Below are 20947 nucleotides of genomic sequence, written 5' to 3'. Positions count from 1 at the left end.
TTGTCTTTGCAAGGAATTGATTAACTATACAAGGAAGACAGAACATAATCACTGGTCCTATCCTTAACTTATCCTGTGATGAAGATAGACAAGCACAGCGACAGTCCGGCAGCAATATTTCAACAGTGACACGGTTTGAAAAAATGAAAACTAGTCAGCGAATGGGCAGCCATCGCAGTAAAACATCAGAGCGCATGAGGAATTGCATCAGCAACCACCAGGATGAATAAATCAACACTTTCCTCTAAATTAATCTCTCTCAAGTTGAAATTGTATTACAGATGAGCTTGGACATCTCCATGGTAACAGAAATTCCGCCGCCATTCCCAAAGGGATTTACAACCACCATGTACACACTGACAGTATGACACACACCTGCGCAGACTACACAACTACAGAGACACATATAGTCCCATCTTCTGCCCAACAAAACTGGACATTAAAGTCGTTTTTCAGGCTGGAAAATGAAAATATCTGACTCTCTTCTCTACTGTTTGATATACAACTCAGTGACATAGACTGACAGTTCAAGTTTTTGTGTTTCTTAAGGTTGACACACACACTTTCAGACACACAAAGAAACAGTGCACTTTGAGTCTGCTGTTTTCTTGGTCTTTCCAATTGGCGGCGGCCATACGCAGCAGAGTTGGCACAGCCAGAGTGGAAGTGCCAGGGGGAATGGAGCGCCACATGGCACGTTCATGGCAGGGCCAGCTGGGGGGAGGAACGTGTCTGTGTGTGTGTGTGTGTGTGTGTGTGTGTGTGTGTGTGTGGTGTGTGTGTGTGTGTGTGTGTGGTGTGTGTGACTGTGTGTTGTGTGTGTGTGTGTGTGTGTGTGTGTGTGTGTGTGTATATTATATACATACATGTATGTGTGTGTGTTGGGTATAGGGGTGGTGGTGGAGGGGTGCTTTTGCATCTTAAATTCCACAACATCTGTTCAATAGGCAGCACCATACAGTATATACACACCACTGAAGCTGGTGTGTTTTGCAGGCAGCCACTGTAATTGGGGGTTTATGTGCATGTGTTTGAGCATGTGTGCCGTCTGTGCATGTAGGTGTTGTAGATAGAGAGGAGACAAGGAGGGGCAGGGGTGGGGGGGGGATAGTTCACCACGACAACTGGGTTACGAGTAATTTCAGCATGGTCCTCATACAGTCTCGATGCCTGTGAACTAGCTGTGTACTGGTGCGTGGGGGAGTCATCGCTCTGTCTGTTCTGCGCGGTATGGGGGTCCGCGGACAGACCCTGAGTGGGCACGAGGCAAAGGCTTCTCACCTCAGTCGATGAGGAACTCAAGTCTGAATATGGCTCTCCTCTTGACACATTGAGACGCTCGTGCAAACACGATCACACACTCGTGCAGCCAGTACCCCTCCTCGTCATCCCTGCTGGCACTTTGGGGAAAAAGTACCCCCTCCCACCCCCCATTTATCTGCCCCCACTCCACCTCCCCCCCACCCGTGGCAGCCGACGTCCCTCGCAGCGTGGCGTACCATCTGTTGCCCCCCCACACCCCCTCCTTCACCATTCTCTCTCCCCACACAACCTCCTCCGCCTTCCTGCACCATCCTTCCATCCAGCACCTCTCAAGGCCTGCTCACCAAAAAAGGAGGATTTTAAGATTCACATACTTTTAATAAATGTATGCATACTTACTTACACAACACTTCAGTATACCTTGCCTCGAGAAGAATTCAATATGTCATCAGTGCAGGAGAGTGGCAGTAAAAATAATGTTTGCAAGCTACATTACTCCGCTATTCAGCAACATAAACCTACACAAACGTGACGCTACATGCAAACTACAGATGAAGTTGTACAGCAGGAGAGGACACATAGGGTCTGCTGATTGCTCTCATGAATGTTTAATCTGCGAGGCTCTAAAAGGGATAAAGCCTGTAAAACCTCCTCCAACACCTCCAGGCTAAAATGAAGCCATGCCAAAAGCCTAATTAAATGTTTTTTAAACCTTCCCCCTTGGAGAGGACACAGAGTAGTTTCACCCCAAAGTGTGTCTGTGTGTTAGTTTACATGGACTGTATGTATCTAACCAGCTTCATAAGGACAGTGTGATGCCAAGTGTGCCTTTCAAATACTTCCTTTGCTCTTTAACAATTTCCTATTTTTAAATAAGGAGCAATACAGAGTGAGTATTTACATGTTCTCTTTTCTGCCAAACATTGAAACTCATAATCATTCATTATACAATTGTTATTGAGTTATTTGTTGTTTTAACGAGAGAATTATAGTGAACAGAATATGGTAAATGCACTGACTTCAGAAAAACACAACATTATCCACATAAGAAATCAGATTGAATTGAGTACTTTTCCAGGATTTTAAAAGCTAATTTGACCTTGTAGAACTTAACAAACTTTGCTTGAATATTGAGTGCTGCCACTTCCATAGAGTCATGGCCTGAACAATATGCCAACAAAACTGAAGTCTGCAGAAAGACGCTGGCAATCAGGCACAGGGTCATTCCAGTTGATTCAACTGATTAAAGCAACACATTATAATTTATACGCTGCATTTGCCAAAATAAAAAGTGGAGTGCCTCCTGACATAATTGAACAATCTTCAGTTTTTCTGACACATGGTTTGTAAATACATTAGGGAGCTGAAAATATTGACCGCAAGCAATGACATACAAAATGTTCATGTTTGGATATAAAATGTAGACAGACATTGATTTGGAAAGATTATATCGGCCTTTTATCAGACATTTTTGAGTAAAGGCTAATTCAGATTCTTCTATCTCCACAGCTTGATCATTTTAACAATTTGTAGAAATCATTTCGACTTCTGAAGCCATTTTGTGTGGGTTTTTTGTCTTTTATTCTTGAACAAGTTAAGTCGGTTATCCCACTGCCAACCTATCCCATTGGTTTCCCATGTTTTAAATTTTAGAGCTTGTTTTTTTTTTTAATCATTCCAGCAACAATACAAATCCTGGGAACCACTCAATCCTTGCCAGGTTGTTTGGCATTAAATGGTCAAATCAAAAATAAAGCTACTGCCTGCACAAAATATTGGCCGCTGGCAATTCGTGTCTAAAAATAACGGCATTAGTCTTCAAAAACTCTGATGAGCCCCTTGTGTGTGTGTGGGCGGGGGACGAGCGTGGACAGCAGAAAGTATCTAAACAGAGGAAGATGGATAGACAGCGAAAGGGCCACTGCTGTTTGTCCATTCATCTCAGGTGTACATGGAAGAGCTCAACGATGACAGCTCATCCATCAGCCACAGGGGTACTACTGAGCCTCCTGGAACAGAACCAAAATCCATCTTTATCCATCATGCATCACTTCTCTTCCCTCCTCTCCTCTTCGGCCTCCTATTTTAGTCTACACGTTTTGCAGAATGCGTTTTTTTGTGTAGTTTCTTGTTTATCTCATTGCTCATCACTAGCTGAGAAGTGGCCAACTCTTAGCTTTAATGTTAAGTGGAGGACAAAAAAGACTGGATATAAAGATAATAGAGGACCAGCCACAAAATAGTTAAAATGATGGGAACAATACAATTAAACAAGAGTGAAGGGTCAAGGAGTGAAACAGAAAGGAGAATGATAATAAGAGTGTGTGAAGAGCATGTGTGTGTATGCGGACGGGGAGAGAGCGAGAGCAAGGTAAGCAGCGACACAGCAGCTGTCGACCTAATTCCTTCTTAACGCAGTGCTTGTGCTCTGATTAAGAAAGCGATCTGGCCTTTAATTTTCTCCCGACACCGGCTAATGTTCTGTATCTCAATCGCCTTTCCTAGCCCTTACTCTCACGACGACAGCCTGCATCCGCCTGAGTTCAGCCAATCAACATGCTCTAACCTGACCCAAGAAGTGTAAGAGACGCTTCACAAAACAAGAACTTCGTAAATTGACCAAAAAAGATGCGTCAAAGCTGAAGGGGAAAAAATTGTGGATAAATCGCACAAATGAAAGGGCAAATAACAAAAAACGTCCATGTCACAGCAGTGTTTTAGCATGACGGATAATATCTTAACCATCTTATAGAGGACATATCTGCACCATTTAAACACAACCAGTGTGCGTAAAGTGTGTACCAATTTGTTTTCATTTTGGCATGAATACAACTAAGCCAAACCTAGAAGGACTTTTGCATTTCAAACTCATCACATGGTTATCAGTGTCAAACCATAAGTTGGTAACCTCTGAAAGTTATTTTCACCAATCCAGTAACACTGTCACACTTAATCATAGTGTGGGTGGGCACAGAGAAAATAATTAAGACTCATCCAAGACCTTAAGACCAGCAAATGCTTGCAAAAAGTGAGCCACTTTACAACATTTTGACCCTTTTATGGTTTCAATAGTTGTTATTGAGTTGGCCTGTTTTATGATTGGTTTGTCATCCCAAACAATGACCCACCCACAGCAATGTGTATGTATTCAGGACATGATACTCAAATAGCAAATGTATAGTATCAAACAGCAAGGTAAAAAACACATTGTGTTAAAAGTAAAAAGCTCTAACAAGACTTTTAAAGAGGCCATGTGACGTCAAAGTCAATCAGCTTGGTTAGTAGAAATCCTTAAAGGTGTTTAACTTGGTTTTTCTTACCACTAGAACGGAACAACACTGGTTTAAATGTAAGAAAATATAGGGCTGGAAATGTGTTGGTTTGTATAGGCAACCCTTAAAGACAAATATGTTAACACAATAACAAAAAAAGGAGAGGAAAAGGAAAATATTGCTCAAGGAAGCATGAGATCATGACTTGGACATCTTGTGCAAATCTACAGCAGGGCTTGTTGTATGTTGTATTGAATGTTTTTTGCCGTCTACATAAAAACAAAAGGTTACTATATTAAGTGACATCAAAGATTAATATCTGATTGGTCTTAACAACACATTGGAATCAAAACCTGGATTGTCAGTCCTCCCAGTGAATGTACATAATTGTTTTAACTTGGTACTAAAAGGAACAATTTGAACACCTTGTCAAAATGTAGCTATACTTCACAGTGCATAATGCTGGGACCATAAATATAAAGTTAGAAATGCACATGTGTAAATTATCAAGCAATATTCCCAAAATGTGTAATGTATTTCACAATGAAAGGGGTACAAATGCTCTGATAATAAAGTAATAAAGGAAATAAAGTGTTATATAATGGTCTCACTCAGCTCAGTTATTATTTGGTTTTCCTTAAAATAAAGTGTATTGAGACTCAACTCTTCCAAACCGGAACAGACAGAAGTATTGACAGCTTACACGGTTATTGAATTTGACAATTTTCTTTTGTTTTCCATCAAAGTGGCAGAACAAACATTTGGCTTATATGCTGTTGACAAAAGATTTATCTCTGTACATACACAGAGTGGCGATGGATCTACTGTAAACACACACACACACACACGACACTCGGACCGCCATGTGGAGTGTGTGCGAGAGAGGTGGCGTTGCTAGGAGCACCAGGTTGTGTGTAGACAGTGGTAACAGAGTAGAGACGGCAGCAGCAGCCTGGCAGTGGAGAAGAAAGGAAAGGAGTGGAGCAATGCCAAGAAGATTCCCCCTGAGAGACTGTAGGAAGGGGAGACAGAGAGACAGGCAGAGAGGGAGAGAAACACGGAGACGCCACACCGATATGATTCTCCACTGAGTTGTAGAAGAACAATTCACCAAGACAAACAACATCTGATGGGAGATAATGCGGTCCTCTAACTTGGATATAACTCTAGAATGGTCATTAAAAGAGCCCCCTTATTTCAGATTATAGGGAAGAATATTATGGATGCACGGAAATGGTGATGGAGAAACAGCAGGAGGGGGAAGACGGCTTGCAAGGTTGACTGGAGGGATGAGAAAGAGAAAGGGAGAGATGGAGTCAATCTGTTGGGGCTCATGTTTGCCGTCCCTCCTCATGTCACCCATCCGTCAGATAAACTGTTAGCCTATTTCCAACCATCACACGTCACTTCCTCACCTCTGCGCGTTACCCCGCTGCGCCTCTCCCTAGTTTTCTATTTGTTGTCTCCCTTTCCAATTTCTCTCTTCCTTCTTCCTCCTGTGCTCTTCCTTCCCTTATTTTGTCTTTAAATGGGGAGTCGTGTGAACAGGCTATGCAAATGAGATGGTTATTACCCCACTGCTCATCAAGCCGCGCAGAGGAGACATTAATAGGCTGATGAATATGCATGTGAATTTGTTAATTAAGTTAATTATTCTGCTGAAAATGCATTCGTCTTCCAAGGACATCTTCCCCAGGATTTCAACCTGCTCCACTCATTAGTCATGCGATATTTCATACACAGAGTGAGAAAGAGAGAGGGAAGCAGACAGTGGGAGGGAGAAGGAAGGGGAGAGGAGACAATGCTGTTTTTGGAAAGTGGGTGCAATGAACAGTTGGGTTTGTAAAAGTGTGGGGTAAAAATAATGTATCGTAATGTCATCAGTGCTCACAATGGGATGTGAAGTAACTACCCATAATAGCAAACCACATCCTGATTTCCAGATATGGCACATTATTCCCAAAGAGCTACGGCTTTTACTTTCACAGTTCTCCACATTTTTTGTGCCTGCTTCTACCTCACTGGTTACTTCACCCTAATTGCTTATTAAAACCCTCTTAAATGAACTTTTTGTGCCAACTTTCCAACACATTAATTAATTGTTGTAGCCAATTAAGTGCCGTTGTGCAAATGAGCCTCATCACAAATGGTCCTATAGGGCCGACCCCTCCTTTCTCTCTCGCTTTCCCTCCATCTCTTGCACTTCCCTCCCTCTACCTCCCTCGCAGCTAGTCTTCCCAGCTGCCCTTGCACTTCAAGGCACTCGGTGCCAAAGAAGCAGAAACTGTGTCCTGGTAATGCTTCACTGTTTTCTGGACCGTTTCCAGCCTTCAGGCTCACTGATCTCAAACTTGTATGATACGTGAGAAGCAAATGGCTCAGTGTATTCCTTTTGTTTTGCACATTTATACAAGAGTCTGCTCAATAAAGCTGCTTGTAAACCAACTACAAAACCTTATAGCAAATCTGTTATTTGGATTGTCTGGTTAATTTGTCTGGTGGTCGGTTTTTATTTATTCGCATCAGGTAAAATGTGAGCTCACTAGAGAGATGGTGAAAAAAGGAGGGTAGTCAACTTCAAAGCACTCAATAAGGTTGCCAAGCTGTTCACACGTCTCCATCCCCTGAGTTAAAACAGGAAACATGCAGAGGAAATCAAATACATGCGTTTATAGAGATGTTTCACAGGCATCCCCTTCAGCACCATATGATTTTTGACAATATAAAAAAATACATACAATTGAGTCTGTCATACAATTGAGTTTGTATGCACAGTGTGCAGCGCTGCAACAAATGGTTGACTTATAGTGAGTAGTCTACAACAGAAAAACAATCGCCAACTATTTTGATAATTTAATAACTATAGTCATTTTTCATGCAAGAATTTGCAGAGAATTCTGTTTACAGCCTCTGAAATAGATGGTGACAAACATGCTCTTCTCTTTTTTATGTCACATTAAACTGAATATCTTTGGGTTTGGTCTGACAAAACAAACTCTTTAAAGATATTACCTTGGATTTCAAGTCACTGTGAATTACATTTTTCACAATTTTCTGACATTTTATAGACCAAGTGTTTTATCAATAATAAACAGTTGCAGCCATAATGTATATGCCCATTAATTCACTATCTTACATTCTACAATGGCTTCCTGTGTTGCCGTACTCAGTAGTTTGCCATTTTAAATTAGACACATTCATAATACATTACAATTCAAAGAAAATATTCTGTACGAAGAGAAGAAGAAAAACTATCATTAAGGCTCACAGCTACAGTCAATGCAATTCATGCAACATATTGCATAAAACTGAAAAGACAGATTGGCCATATGATTTAGAACTCCTATCGTTTTTGAGTGGACAAGACACCCTGTTTAAGCTCCTTTTATAGAAGTAGTGGCCTTCTTCAGTCCTTCAGTATAATACATTTCTACATCCTGATGTTAACAACATGAAGTGAGACCTCTCTCAGAATAGGGGCTGAACTTTCTTTTCTTTTCCCCTCATGTCTGGCTCTGCCTACTCTGCTGCCATTCGGACGTGGCACCGATGCACCCACCAGGAGGATTAGGGAAGGTTTAGCAACTGTGCCAGGCTCGCTCCCTGTGCCACCCCTTCCCTCTGCGCAGAGGGGGGTCCCGCTTGGCATGGCAAGGTGAACTAGCCTCTGATTGATGGGCATGGTTTCAGCTCGCTACTGTGCTCCCCAAGGCCCGTGCCTCACTTTTCTTTCTCCTACTGCTGTCTTGGCAGCGGTGCCCACCTCCTCTCCATGCCAGGCAGCCAGCTAAAGCTCCTGGTGGGCACATCAATTACATAGCGGCACCTCCCCTCTTTTCTCATGTCTATCTGTGGGTCTGTCTACTGACTCAGACGATGCCAATATGGTCCCTCTCCATCTCCACTGCTGTCTACAACTATCTTCTCTGTGTGTAGTTTAACAGGGATGTTCACAAATATAGTTTTGCATATGCTCTAATGTCCACATGTTCATGCACACACTCATTCTCCATCTCTCAGGCAGGTCATAATGGTTGGTGGGAAAATCCTCCCCAGAGAGCCCTCATTGCCACAGGCTCAGCTGTACAATAGGCTCAGGTGTGTGCTTGTACGTGGTGGCCTGTGCATGGCTGCTTTTGCTTAAATGTATTTATTTGTCTAATTCTTAATAGTCTATTGCTTCGTGTGGCTGCCTTATAAATGAGGGTATTGAAAGTTCATATTGTAAGAAAAAAACAAGCTTCATTTTGAAATTCTGCATTTGACTGTTTCTGATGTCGATTGTGAATATTTCAACCTTCCTTTGGATTTTTTGGGCGGATAGTTGCTCTTGGCAAATCATGAATCATTTACTCGTGGCAATCGTACGCCATCTGGAGTATTCATCAGATCATTGTCTTTTATTTTAAGCAGTCAAAGTAAAAGGGATTTCAATTTGTTTTGAAGGAATAAAGAAAAAAGCATGTCTCGCTTGAAAAATAAATGGATAAATAAACAGAAATGTAGAAACACAGCAAACTGGCAATTATACCCTCTCTTTAAAAATGGGTCCGGACAAATGAGTCACACAGTTAAATAAGAAAATTAATTGTTCTGAAGTTAATTACAAAGTCACAAATAAACTGGATTACATTTAGGAAACAAAAAAATCAACAACAGCGTGGTCCATGGGTTCACTCACCAACTAGTATGGTGCACAGCATGGGGCTGTATGGAAGCCTGGAGGGGGACGCTAGGAAGTCGAAGCCGGGAAACTGAAACGGGTAGCGACTTATACTTCCATGTAGCGGCACCATGGCGGCGGGGCCCGGTGTTTCTATGGTGAGCGCTAGCCCTGCGAGAGAGCTTTCTCTCTCGGTCCAGCAAGCAGGGAATCAGACTCATGGAGAACGGATCAAATCCGAAGAGGCAACAGGTAAATTACGTGAATTGAATGCATTTTGGCTTTCTAACTGTTATTATGATAATCTGGTTTGCTGGGCAAGGCGACTCATGCTAACGGAGGCTAGCAGCTAACTTAGCCGACTCTGCAATTTTAACGCTCATATTAAGTATGTTTTGGACGTATACATTGGGTCAAGTTTAGCTTCAACTTGAATTTAATAACGTACATTCGTGTAAAATAAGTTAATGCCACTGGTCATGTTTTGTAACGTAGTTAGCAGCTAGCTTTTTGTAGTTGTCCTCAAATGGCTAACGTTAGCAACTTGCTAACATCAACTTTGTGGAAACACTAACTTTAAGGACTCCATTCAGATCTAAAAAAGTAATCTAATGTCCCCACACAAGTTTGCCTCATTTTGGGGTGTTGTGACGTACGTTACAATGCAACTTATCCCTGCTAAGCTACTCTAACATAACTAACAACCTGCAGCACAGTTGTAGCCCATTATGACAGATAAACAAAACATTAGCATCCGTTCAGTTGACACCATATTTCTCGTTGACCTGCCCGACACAGGCGCAAGTGGTGCTGATTAAATAGTTGTTTTGGTATGTCATGTGACTTGATTGATTAACGTCTTTATATGTTGTTTTGTTTCTAGTTTGCACAATTGATTACCCAACTAATCACAATATCAACTAACAAGATAAATATATTGTTTGTGTTATTTATGTGGAGTTTACAAACGATGCTGTAGTAGTTTTCGTTGTGTGGAATAAACTGTCATTCAGTGCTGATCATAGCTACTTCATTTACATGAATACTACCTATAAATCACTCAGTCGCAATTATGTTGTGATAGTCCAATTACATCTTCTATGTAGATGTTTGTCAAATGTAAGGAACTGCAATACATTGATTAATAGTTTTCATGGCATGTTGTCCGGGTTGCATTTTAATTTAAATGTTTTGAAAAACAAAATGAATCGAACATAATATTGGATAAAACTTCAATTATCCTTGCAAACTGATCATACCTAGTATAATTAGTTTGGGGGTTTTCAAAACGCTGAGATTAATTCAGTGTGGTGGCTTTGAATATCTACGAAAATTGTTCATTCCGTTCATGTGTTTTCTTGAACGTTGTATATTTTTTCAGAGGCGGAGAAGCAGAATCGCATGGCTGCTTTGCTGGAGAAGCTTCATGCCAAACACAATGCTGCAAGGCCATGGCAGGAGACCTGCAAGATTGTGCGTCTGGCCATGGTAGGACAGACACAACTTTCTCCTTTTTTTTTTTATTCCTGTAACATGTTTTGATAATGTCTGCATTTTCACAGTAAGCCAGGCAGGTAAAACATGTCAGCTGCTTCTTCATGCAAAATGAAAAAGCAACAATCAGTACAAGAGATCATTCCCTCACATCTTCAATTATACATTAGTTTTATTTTAATGAGGATCTTGGAGGTAATTACTAAAGAGAAAGGTCACAAAACTTTAGGAAAGTTTTCTGTTGGGTATGCATAAAATATGAATTACTTGCTGTTCCTTTTTAGGCGAGTAATTACATTTTAACTTGCAAATTTAAAAAGGCTGAGAACACACATACTATACACAGTATGTGTAGACGAGAGACTACCAACCTGTTCAAAATACATTTCCAGCAATTAATCACATCATTGCACAAAAAGGTTTTCTACTTTAATAATGTACCTGCTGGGCCTGTGAAACTATAGTGGTGACATTTAAATCCCTGCCCTATTGCGCTGACTCAGCCAGTGCAAGATACACTTGAACATTACATATTGATGAAGAAGCATTTTTATATTTTCTCTGCAATCATCTAATTCCTCTGTTTTACCTTATACTGTGTTCCAGGAGAAACGCTTAGTGATAACTGCTGCAGGTCACCCGCTCATGCTCACCTGCCTGGAGACCCTGCAGAGAGCGCTGAAAGGTGAGGCTGTCACCTCCAAGGACAGAAACACATGGAGAGCAGGGCAGCGTTTTTCATTAGAATGTGTTACTTTCCATCAATAGACTGGGAAACACCTATGTGGACTCAAACAAATGAGAAGCTGTTTTAGGGCTGGATATAATGTTAAGGTTATTTCTTACAACCAATCACCATTATCTGAATGCAACACACTTCAATTGACCTTTGCTTTAGGTGACATACAAATGTATTGTAGGAATATTGGGCAACATTGTATAACACATGATAGTCTCATTATATGATTTTAAAATGTCCCCTTTTCTCTGCCTTCTTTTTCAGTCTCGTCTCTACCCTCCATGACAGATCGTCTAGAATCCATCGCTCGGCAAAACCTGTGAGTTATTTTCCTTTTCCAAGTACAGGACATGCAGGCAGATTGCAGATTATTGTGGTTATTTGAACTTGTAATTATCTATTGTAGACTCAGTCAAAACATAAATAAGGACATGGGCAGTTTTATTTCCTGTGCCATCCACAGATTTCTTAAACATCCAAGAACTTTGTCTATTTTTTTGTTATGTATGACTTTAGTACTAAAACAATCCCCAGAAAAAGTCTTATTACTAGACGGCCCCAACATATAATATGGCTGTGATTAACATCCCAAAACCTTCCCTAAAATTGTCATTGTCAAAGTCAAACGAGTCACCCTCTCAGTCATTCCCTGCTTTTTGTGTGTGATCAGACTTGGCTCTCACCTCAGCCCATCGGGGACAGAGTGTTACATCACGTCAGACATGTTTTATGTGGAGGTGCAGCTGGACACAAATGGCCAGCTAGTGGACGTCAAGGTGGCCCATCAGGGAGAAAACCCTACGGTCAGTATACTGCAATCTCTATATAAGCCCATAAAGTGGATTAAAATAACAGTCAAGTAAGTTGTTGTTTATCATACATTTTATACTCTCTTATATACATGTTCTTAATGTGTTGATCACAGAGTTGTCCTGAGCTGATTCAGCATCTAAGGGAGAAGAACTTTGAAGAGTTTTCCAAACATCTGAAGGGACTGGTCGAACTCTATAAGCTCCCTGGGGACAAGTAAGTAGAACTTTTAATTAAAGGCACTTGTTTTATAAGAGAAATACATCTTGTCTTTATCATTATTATTGTTTTTAATGTCATGTCATCTCTGTGTTCCAGTAAGCTGAAAACCAAGATGTATATAGCCTTGCAGTCTTTGGAGCTTGACCTCACCAAGATGATGCACATGTTTAGGTAAGTTCACAAAATCCCTTTTTGTTACAATGTACATCATCCATGTATGTAGGCTTCTAGTATTTAGAATATTTGATATAGATATTCAATATTATTTTAATATTATTTAGAGAGTCATGCAGCAAAGGAAAACCTAAAAGCAGTACCTGCGTATTTTTAAGGGTGTAATATTAAATATTCTACCTCTAATTCTGTGTAATTTATCAGTTTGCTTGGTCAAATATATATCTTGTAATATTATAAATAACTACCTGTAGTGCTATAAATTGACTTAAAGCCTGATGGAGCTTACATGTTTTGTAATGCAATAACCTTTGATTGATATGCGTTTTATAGGTTAGCAACCAGTGCTAATGCAGTGGAGACTATTCTCCATGGCGGTGTGGGCCTGTTGACTGCAAGAAGTGGTGGCCATCTTGTTTCTCTTCAGTGTTACTTGTCCCCTTATGAGATATTTGAAGAGGGACCAGACTCACAGCTAAACTCACCCGACGGCATTGGTAAGTGCACAGAGAGAGTTGATCACTTCATATATTTAGAAAGGATAAGAATGGGAACTAACATACTTCAACTAGCCATTTGATTGTCTAAAGACCCCTTGTGTGACCTGTCATTTATCTCCTCTTTTGGGTCATCTTTGCAGTTCCACGCTCTCTGGGTGTCAGTGTTTCTGTCACAATCGAGGGAACCACCGCTACCTATAAGCTCCCAATTGCCCCACTCATCTCTGGATCACACCCCGTAGATAGCAAGGGGTAAGAAAGTACAACCCTTTATTAGAGAACTTGCATATGTTCCCTTATAAATCAGGCAATACAAGTTATTGTTGTGTCCCAATGCAGAAGTAGTAGAAGAGAGAGACAGCTGATTAATTTATTCTTGGTGTATTTCAGGACACCTTCCTTTTCCACTGTTACCAACACAAACTGTGTGGACCTGCCAGCTTGTTTTTTCCTCAAGATGAACCGCCCAATGCCTTTCTCCCTCTCCTTTATTCAGAGGCTGGGCAATGCTACTTGTGAGTTTACATCTTGAACACCATATTCTATGTACCTACAGGACAATGCTCATTTAATTTTTTTATTTAAACTTGAAGCTCTTTCCGTGTTTTCCCAGCGATCCCAGTGTTTGAGAGCCCCCCCGCCCTCTCACCTCTCTGCCAGTTAATTGTGCAGAGCCAGCGCCAGCTCCTTGAGGAGGGCAACTCCACGCCGCCACCTTCACGGAACATGCATTTCTATTTTGTAAGCAAACTTATGCAATACCACCACAACTAATTTGATGTCCGCTTACCTTTTTTAAAATCTTAGTGTCTTACAACATCCAGCCTGTTCTTTATGGTTTCATGATTATTCCATGTTTAAAGAAATGTAAGACCTCTTTGTTGGAATTTAAGCCTGCTCTATATATATATATATATATATATATATATATATATATGGGCTTAACATGACAATATTACTATGGAGCGATCTTCTGGTGAACAGAAATTTAGTAAAATTACATTTTTTTTATTCTTTAGATTAATTAAGGTTCTAGAGGTGATTAACTGCTCATTAACAAATACGTGTATGGTCTGTAGGTAACCTTACCTTAACCCTGTCAAGGAAAACATGGATATATACAAATAAAGACACACAGCCAATACACCAAGTATTAGATTTTTAATTCACATAAATCACGCTGTTTTTATGCTTTTCTCAGGCATTGCCAGATCAGCAGCACTGTTATTTCCTGAATAGTGATGCCCCGGTGCAAGATGGTCACTCTCTACAAGGAGTTCTGGTGACCAAGATCCCCTTCCGCCACCCGGCACAAGTGCCCCTCTTGTTGGATATCATCCGGCACCAGGCAGCCTATAACAACTTGATTGGCAGCTGTGTGAAACGCACTTCCATCAAAAATGGTAAATATCTGGCCCTGATTGACTTCACTGTATTTAGACAATCAACAACATGTACTGTTTTTTTTTGTGTGTTATGTATTAAATCACATTTGATAAGTAATTCACATTTTCTGTTATTCCCTCAGATAGCGCTGGCCTGCTGCAGTTTGAAGTATGTCCTCTCACCGACTCCAGTTTCAGCGTCTCGTTCCAGCATCCAGTCAATGAGTCATTAGTCTGTGGTAAGCATTACCTAATTAACTATTTAATAAAAAAAAAATCTAAGCATATTGAGATGAAACTTTAACAATGTCCTCAGATGAAAGTGATTCTAAAATGTTCTCTGTCTTATCCGACCTTCTTTCTCCAGTGGTAATGGAGGTGATTGACTCCAGACAGGTATCATGCAAGCTATATAAAGGACTGTCAGATGCTCTGATCTGCACTGATGAATTCATCACCAAAGTAGTCCAGCGGTGAGTTTCCTTCCTTGTAGTAATTCGTTAATATGCTGATTTCTCTGAGTCCAACATAATGTCTTTACATGTATATTTTTTCAGTTAAAAACCCCAATATATTCAGTTTAAAATATCAAAAGATAAAAGCATTCAATCTTCATATTTGAGAGGATTGTTACAACCAAATATATATATTATCCAAATAGTTCTCAATTATTTTTAAACTGAAAGACTAGTCAACTAATCGTTGCAGCTCTAGTATGTTTTTCATGGTAATTGCTTCCTTCCCCCTATAGATGCATGTCCATCCCAGTTACCATGCGGGCAATTAGAAGGAAAGCAGAGACCATCCAGGCAGACACTCCAGCTCTCTCCCTAATCGCACAGACAGTGGAGATCATGGTGAAGAATAACCTGCCACCCTCCGGTAGTCCCACCTACAACATGGACGGCGATGGAACTAACCCTATGGGACTGCATGGGCTCGCAGAGGGCAACACACCAACCGGAGGACCCCCTGGGGGACATAATTTTGGAGGTCAGATTGCTCCTCTGTTTGGGGCTTCCCGCGGAGAAAGGCAAGCCCAGGGAGGAGAATGCCTAACCCAGGGTGGGGTGGCTGGCCAGCAACAACAGCAGGCTGGTCAAGGCCATGTAGATGACTTCAACAAAGTCACTCAGAATCCAATACTGACAAGTCTGTTACAGATAACTGGAAGTGTGGGTTCTAGTCCCAGCTCCCAGAATGCACCACAACCCCACCAGACTCCACCTGAAACATCTTCCCCTGCCAGCAACACCAAGAATCATCCTATGTTGATGAACTTGTTGAAAGACAACCCCACACAAGATTTTGCTGCGCTCTATGCTTCTAGTCCATTGGAGAGGCAGAATTCTTCTGGCTCCCCAAGGACCGAGAATGCGGGTGCAGCATGCCCTGGAAGTAATTCAAAAGGAAAGAAAAAGCGCCCACGGGGGACAGAAAAGGGTGGTGTTATGTCTGGGACTGTCCCAGGTGGTGGAGGTGCCGGTTTAGGCATGAAACTACAACAGGGATCCCAGCTCCACCATCAAGTCTCGCATGAGGATGACTTCCACCGTGAGCTGCTCTCTATGGATGTGGACGCATCTCAAAATTCTATCTTTGATGTTAATCTGACTGGTGATGGCCTAGACACGCCCCATAGCATCACTCCAGCACCTAGCCAATGTGGAACACCGCCCTCTGGCCCCAACATGCCTTATTCACAGTCTCATGTCCAGTCTCAACAACCGCCAGGAGCTGTCCCACCTCGTATGGTCCGCCTCTCTAGCTCCGACAGCATCGGCCCTGATATCACAGAAATCTTGTCAGATCTGCCCGAGCAGACGGGCAAAGGCAGTTGTGGGAGCCATGGGCAGCACCCCATGGGAAGTGGTGGGGAGGATGGAGGCCCCCTAGGTACCCCCATCCGTGACTCCTCCAGCTCCGGTCAGGGCAGCGCAGTGTTTGACTCGGCAGACATTTTTAACACCAACAGCAATGAGAATCCTTTCACTGATGCTGCTGACCTGATTGCTGAGGCAACTGCAACTGCTGCCACGCCCAACAGCGATTCTTCTTCCACCAACTTCTTCCATGCTGCTGACTTCAACCCTGACCTCCTCACCTCAGGCCATGGCTTTCCCCAGAACTACTTTGACGACAGCTCGCCAAGTGCAGATGGAGACATGGACCTTGTCAAGGGTTTTGGGGGAAGTAGCCAGCAGAATACACCATCGGGAACACCACAGAATCCCACTCCCCATGGGCAGAGCACCCCCGAGCCATCGCTGAAGGACCCTTTTGATATGGGGATAGTTTTCGGAGGCAACAGTGGTAGTGGTAAACCACTTCTTGTGCAAGCTCCTGATCTGGGAGACACACATGGCGGAGGGTCACAGAGCCCCCTCCCAATAGGCCTTGCAGCGGCATGTGCTGATTTTAAAAGTGCAGAACCCAAAATTAAACAGCAACAGGGACTTGTGCGACCGAAAGATGAAAATGGGGGTAACGGAGGGAGCAGTTCTGGGATGGGGATGGGGAGCACTTCAACAGAGGGCAAACAGGTAAAACGTAGCAGGACCCCATCCAGTGAGGGAAAGTCTAAAGAGAAACCTCCCAAACGCAAAAAGCTGGACCCTGATGGTAAGTCCCCCTCTCACAGCTCAGGGGGGCGGCCCTACACCCCTCCTAGTGGGGGCTCAGGCTCTGGGGGAAGCATAGGTGGAGGAGGCTCAAAGTCTCCTGGTAGTTCAGGGCACTCACAAACTCCTCCCGGCGGTGCCACTCCTCCAATCCCCAAAATCACCATTCAGATTCCAAAAGGGACCATAACTGGGGGCAAAACATCATCCCATAGTGGATACACCTCCAGCAGCTCAGCCTCTAGCAATACAGGTGGAGCAGGAGGAACCAGCAGCAGCAAAAGCCATCATTCTCACTCGTCTTCCTCTGGGAAAATCAAGTCCAAAGAAGGCTCCACGACACAAGGCAGCAGCAGCAGCAGCAGCAGCAGCAGCAGCTCCAAGCCAGGAAGTGCAGGGATGGGGAGTGGAGGTGGGCCATCCCAATCTAAAGGCTCCTCCCAAGGAATTAGTGTTGGTAAACCAGGAACTTCCCCAATCACCAAACATGGGCTCTCTGGGCCTGGGGGTGTTAGTGGTAGTGGGATTGGAAGTAGTAATAAAATGAAGCCTCAGGGGGGGAAGCCTCCTGGGTCACTTATGAATCCCAACATAAAGCCCAACATCTCCCCTTCTCACTCCCGCAGCTCTGACAAATTGTCCTCCCCGATGAAGATGCAGCAGTCCCAGGTTCCAGGAACACCTCCTTCTTCCAAGGCCAAATCACCAATGGGCTCCGGAGGCGGCAGCTCTGGAGGTTCCAAGTCTTCTTCTGGTGGAGGCATGAGCTCCCAGAAGCCCATTGGTGGGGGCTCCTCTGGCCCAGCATCTTCCTCATCCTCGTCCAGCTCTTCCTCGTCCTCTGGTTTGATGACCTACCCAGGCGCCTCCCAGTCTCAGTATGGGGGTGGTGGAGGGGGAGGGGGAGGAGGAGGAGGGTCAGGAGGATGTGGAAGTGGAAGCAGTGGTGGAGGTGGAGGAAGTGGAGGCGGAAGTAGTGGTGGGGCTGGTCAGAACAATGCAAACAATCCCAACGCCAAAGGGAAGTCGCCCAGTCGAAACAAGAAACCCTCTCTTACGGCAGTCATCGACAAACTGAAGAGTGTAGGTGGAGGAGGTGTAGGGGAGGATGGTTGTGAGATTGGGCCACCAGTAACTGGTCCAGGATCTGCTCCTGGTGGTGGTCCTGGGAATGTTCCCGGCAGTGGACCTTCCAACGTGGGTCCTTCCAAGCATAGCTCATCATCTCAAAGTGGGGAGTATAAGCGGGAAAAGTCCGATAAGGAGACAAAACCTAAAGTGTCTGTTTCCGGTGGCAACAGTGGGGATAAAAAGCTGATGGACCCAAAAGCAGGAGGGGGGAGTGCAACCGGTCTAGCCAAAATTATCATTAGCAAACCTGATGGGGGCTCACCAAGCATCAAGGCCAAAGTGACCCTTCAGAAAACAGGGGACGGATCTGGTGATGCCTCTATGCGTCCTCAAATTTCTAGTCTCAAAGCATCGCCCCTCTTCAGCGGCTCCACTCCCAAGCATGACCGCTCCTCCCCGAGCCACAGCCGGTCGCCAGGATTCACCCCGCTCAACCACGACAGCGAGAGCGAGTCGGGCAGCAGCTCAGTGGCCGAGAAGTCCCACCAGAACAGCCCGAGCTCAGACGACGACCAGAGCGTTCGCCCGCTTCCCCCCCAGGACTACATGAGCTCCATCCCTCACAGCTCAGGGGAGAAGCACAAGAAACACAAGAAGGAGAAGAAGAAGCAGAAAGAGAAGGAACGGGAGAGGGACAGAGACCGAGATCGGGACCGGGACAAAGAGAAGAAGAAGTCCTCGATGTCCATGGGGCCGTCATCGCATCCCATAAAAGCAGACAGTTGGTCCCGGTCACCCATCTCTGCTTCAGATTCCTCTTTGTCCATGTTGGGGTCAGAGCGTCCATCTCGGCCTAGTCCAATGTATATGAGAAATGAAGACGACGACCTCATGGACTCAGCCCTCACTGGCAACCTTTAATTTCATTAGGTTTTTCTCACGTTTCTAACACATGCCTTTAACATACAAATGCAACTTCTATTTATTTAACTCAAACCACAATTGGGAACTTGATACAAGGATATTGTGGTTCTCTGAGTGATCATTGTCCTGTTTTAAGCTGTGTTCTAATGTCAGATTGTACTGTTTCAGTATCAGTGTATAGTATCAGGGGCTTGTGATAACAGTGGTTTTTGAAATACCAAAACATCAACTGCATAAAGCTTCATTAAGGAACTGGTTTTAAACAGTATATATAACAAAAATGGACAGTACATGTCTTTCCGAATGTAATTTCTCTTCACAATTAATGCATTTGCCGCAGTTCATTATTTGTTGTTGCTACAAACAAACATACCAGAATGCCACTAAATCAGTATGACATCTGTAAAAAAAAAAGTATTTTAAAGAAAGAAGTGTACAGTGTTCAGTTGCCTTTTCTTGGAATTTTTCGATTTTGATACATTTAAACTGTTGATGTGTAAGTTAGTGTAAGTAAAAGAAGACTGCAGATGATGATGATGATAAAAAAGAGACATGGTCATTTTTTAACTGTAGGAGTTTTGGAATCTTGAAATAAACATTTCGCTTCTGGAAAAACCTCACTGCCACGTTTATTTTTTAGGTATTTGCCCATATTCATTTACATATACAGTAATAGTCTGTAATACTACGTTGATTAAAAATGACTGATCATTACACTTTTAATTTTAAATGAGTGTGTATAGGTTATGTATTTCTTTTCCACAGCACTTCCACAAATCTACACTAGATGGCAGCACTGTATCAGGTTGCTCAATCTGTTTGCAAAATCACATGATACTTGGTAATGAGTAACACACTCCCAGAGGTAATTTGCAGAGGTTAAATGACATTTCAAGCCTTTATTCACAGGTGTTTGGTGGAAGATTGGTGAAAAGATGCAATATGGACTGAAAAGCCAAAACAAATTACATAAAATGCTTTAGGGAATGTCATCCTTAGGTAAAATAAAAGATACAAAACTTCTTCTTTGCATCATCCTCTATCAAAAGAGACTTCTTTGTTACAAATACAAGAGGCTAAATAAGATATCTCAATGAAAGGGCTTACACATTAACACAAATGTAGATATACTACAAGACATGTGACTTTAAAGCAACATTACATCTAACCTAAGACGCTAAAATAAATTCCTTGTGCTTCAAAAAGTATCAAAATGATTAATGAGACTCAACAATGAGGCTAGTGTTGTTGTTGAAGTAGCAACCTAATGTCACAGCTTTGTATTACAGTGTAAACGATTTGTGAAATACTCACCAAAAGATACTGTCCTCATCTTGAAAAAAATGTGAATTAAGTTACCAAAATTAGAGTTTTATTTTCGAGTTGGACCCCTTTTTTTTTCTTGCATTAAATTGATTATTTATACCAGTACAAATCTTCCCAAGAAAATAAGCAAATATCAGAGTAGAGGTTTGACAAAATAAACCCTAGCACATGTCTACCTTCTTTTCCTCTTGAGACCCTTCATATTTCTCCACCCCCAGGTTTAGAATAACCTGTTTTAGAAGGTAACGGCTGTTCCGTTTCAATGCATTGCAGATTTTAAAGTAAAATACCAGAATGCAGTATTGAAGTAAATCAATCGAATATATTAATGCATAAAGGCAAACAAATTAAGAAAAACATACTAACCCTTTTCCTCCTTCGTGTCCCAAGTGATGCTACAGGGAACCAGACCGAGTCAGCTGATCTTCTGAACCATCGTCTCACTTTCCTCCAGCTCTGCTGACTGGGCTGTTTTTCCCCCAT

General features: G+C 42.6%; 1 protein-coding gene across 1 annotated transcript; it reads left to right on the top strand.

The window, feature by feature from the left end:
- Positions 1-9297: 9297 nt before the first annotated feature.
- med1 (mediator complex subunit 1) lies at positions 9298-19755 on the top strand. The gene is made up of 15 exons (XM_010768895.1): positions 9298-9450; positions 10580-10686; positions 11299-11377; positions 11696-11750; positions 12102-12234; positions 12357-12457; positions 12560-12634; positions 12971-13134; positions 13278-13389; positions 13528-13652; positions 13751-13878; positions 14339-14540; positions 14666-14761; positions 14890-14995; positions 15274-19755. Exons 1-15 carry the CDS (start codon positions 9330-9332, stop codon positions 19133-19135), a joined length of 5466 nt encoding a protein of 1821 aa, XP_010767197.1. The 5' UTR covers positions 9298-9329; the 3' UTR covers positions 19136-19755.
- Positions 19756-20947: the final 1192 nt, after the last annotated feature.

Source organism: Notothenia coriiceps, unplaced genomic scaffold (assembly GCF_000735185.1).
Source record: "Notothenia coriiceps isolate Sejong01 unplaced genomic scaffold, NC01 NC01_scaffold00006104, whole genome shotgun sequence".
Taxonomy (NCBI): domain Eukaryota; kingdom Metazoa; phylum Chordata; class Actinopteri; order Perciformes; family Nototheniidae; genus Notothenia; species Notothenia coriiceps.
The sequence above is the reverse complement of the archived record's forward strand: the minus strand, read 5'-3'. Positions and strand labels throughout refer to the sequence as shown.

Excerpts from the sequence above, each read along its gene's own strand:
- med1 (XM_010768895.1), top strand. The coding sequence starts at position 9,330 with ATGGCGGCGGGGCCCGGTGTTTCTATGGTGAGCGCTAGCCCTGCGAGA. Across the intron at positions 11,378-11,695 it reads CCTGCAGAGAGCGCTGAAAG|TCTCGTCTCTACCCTCCATG; the intron begins GTGAGGCTGTCA and ends CTTCTTTTTCAG. Across the intron at positions 12,235-12,356 it reads ATCAGGGAGAAAACCCTACG|AGTTGTCCTGAGCTGATTCA; the intron begins GTCAGTATACTG and ends TGTTGATCACAG.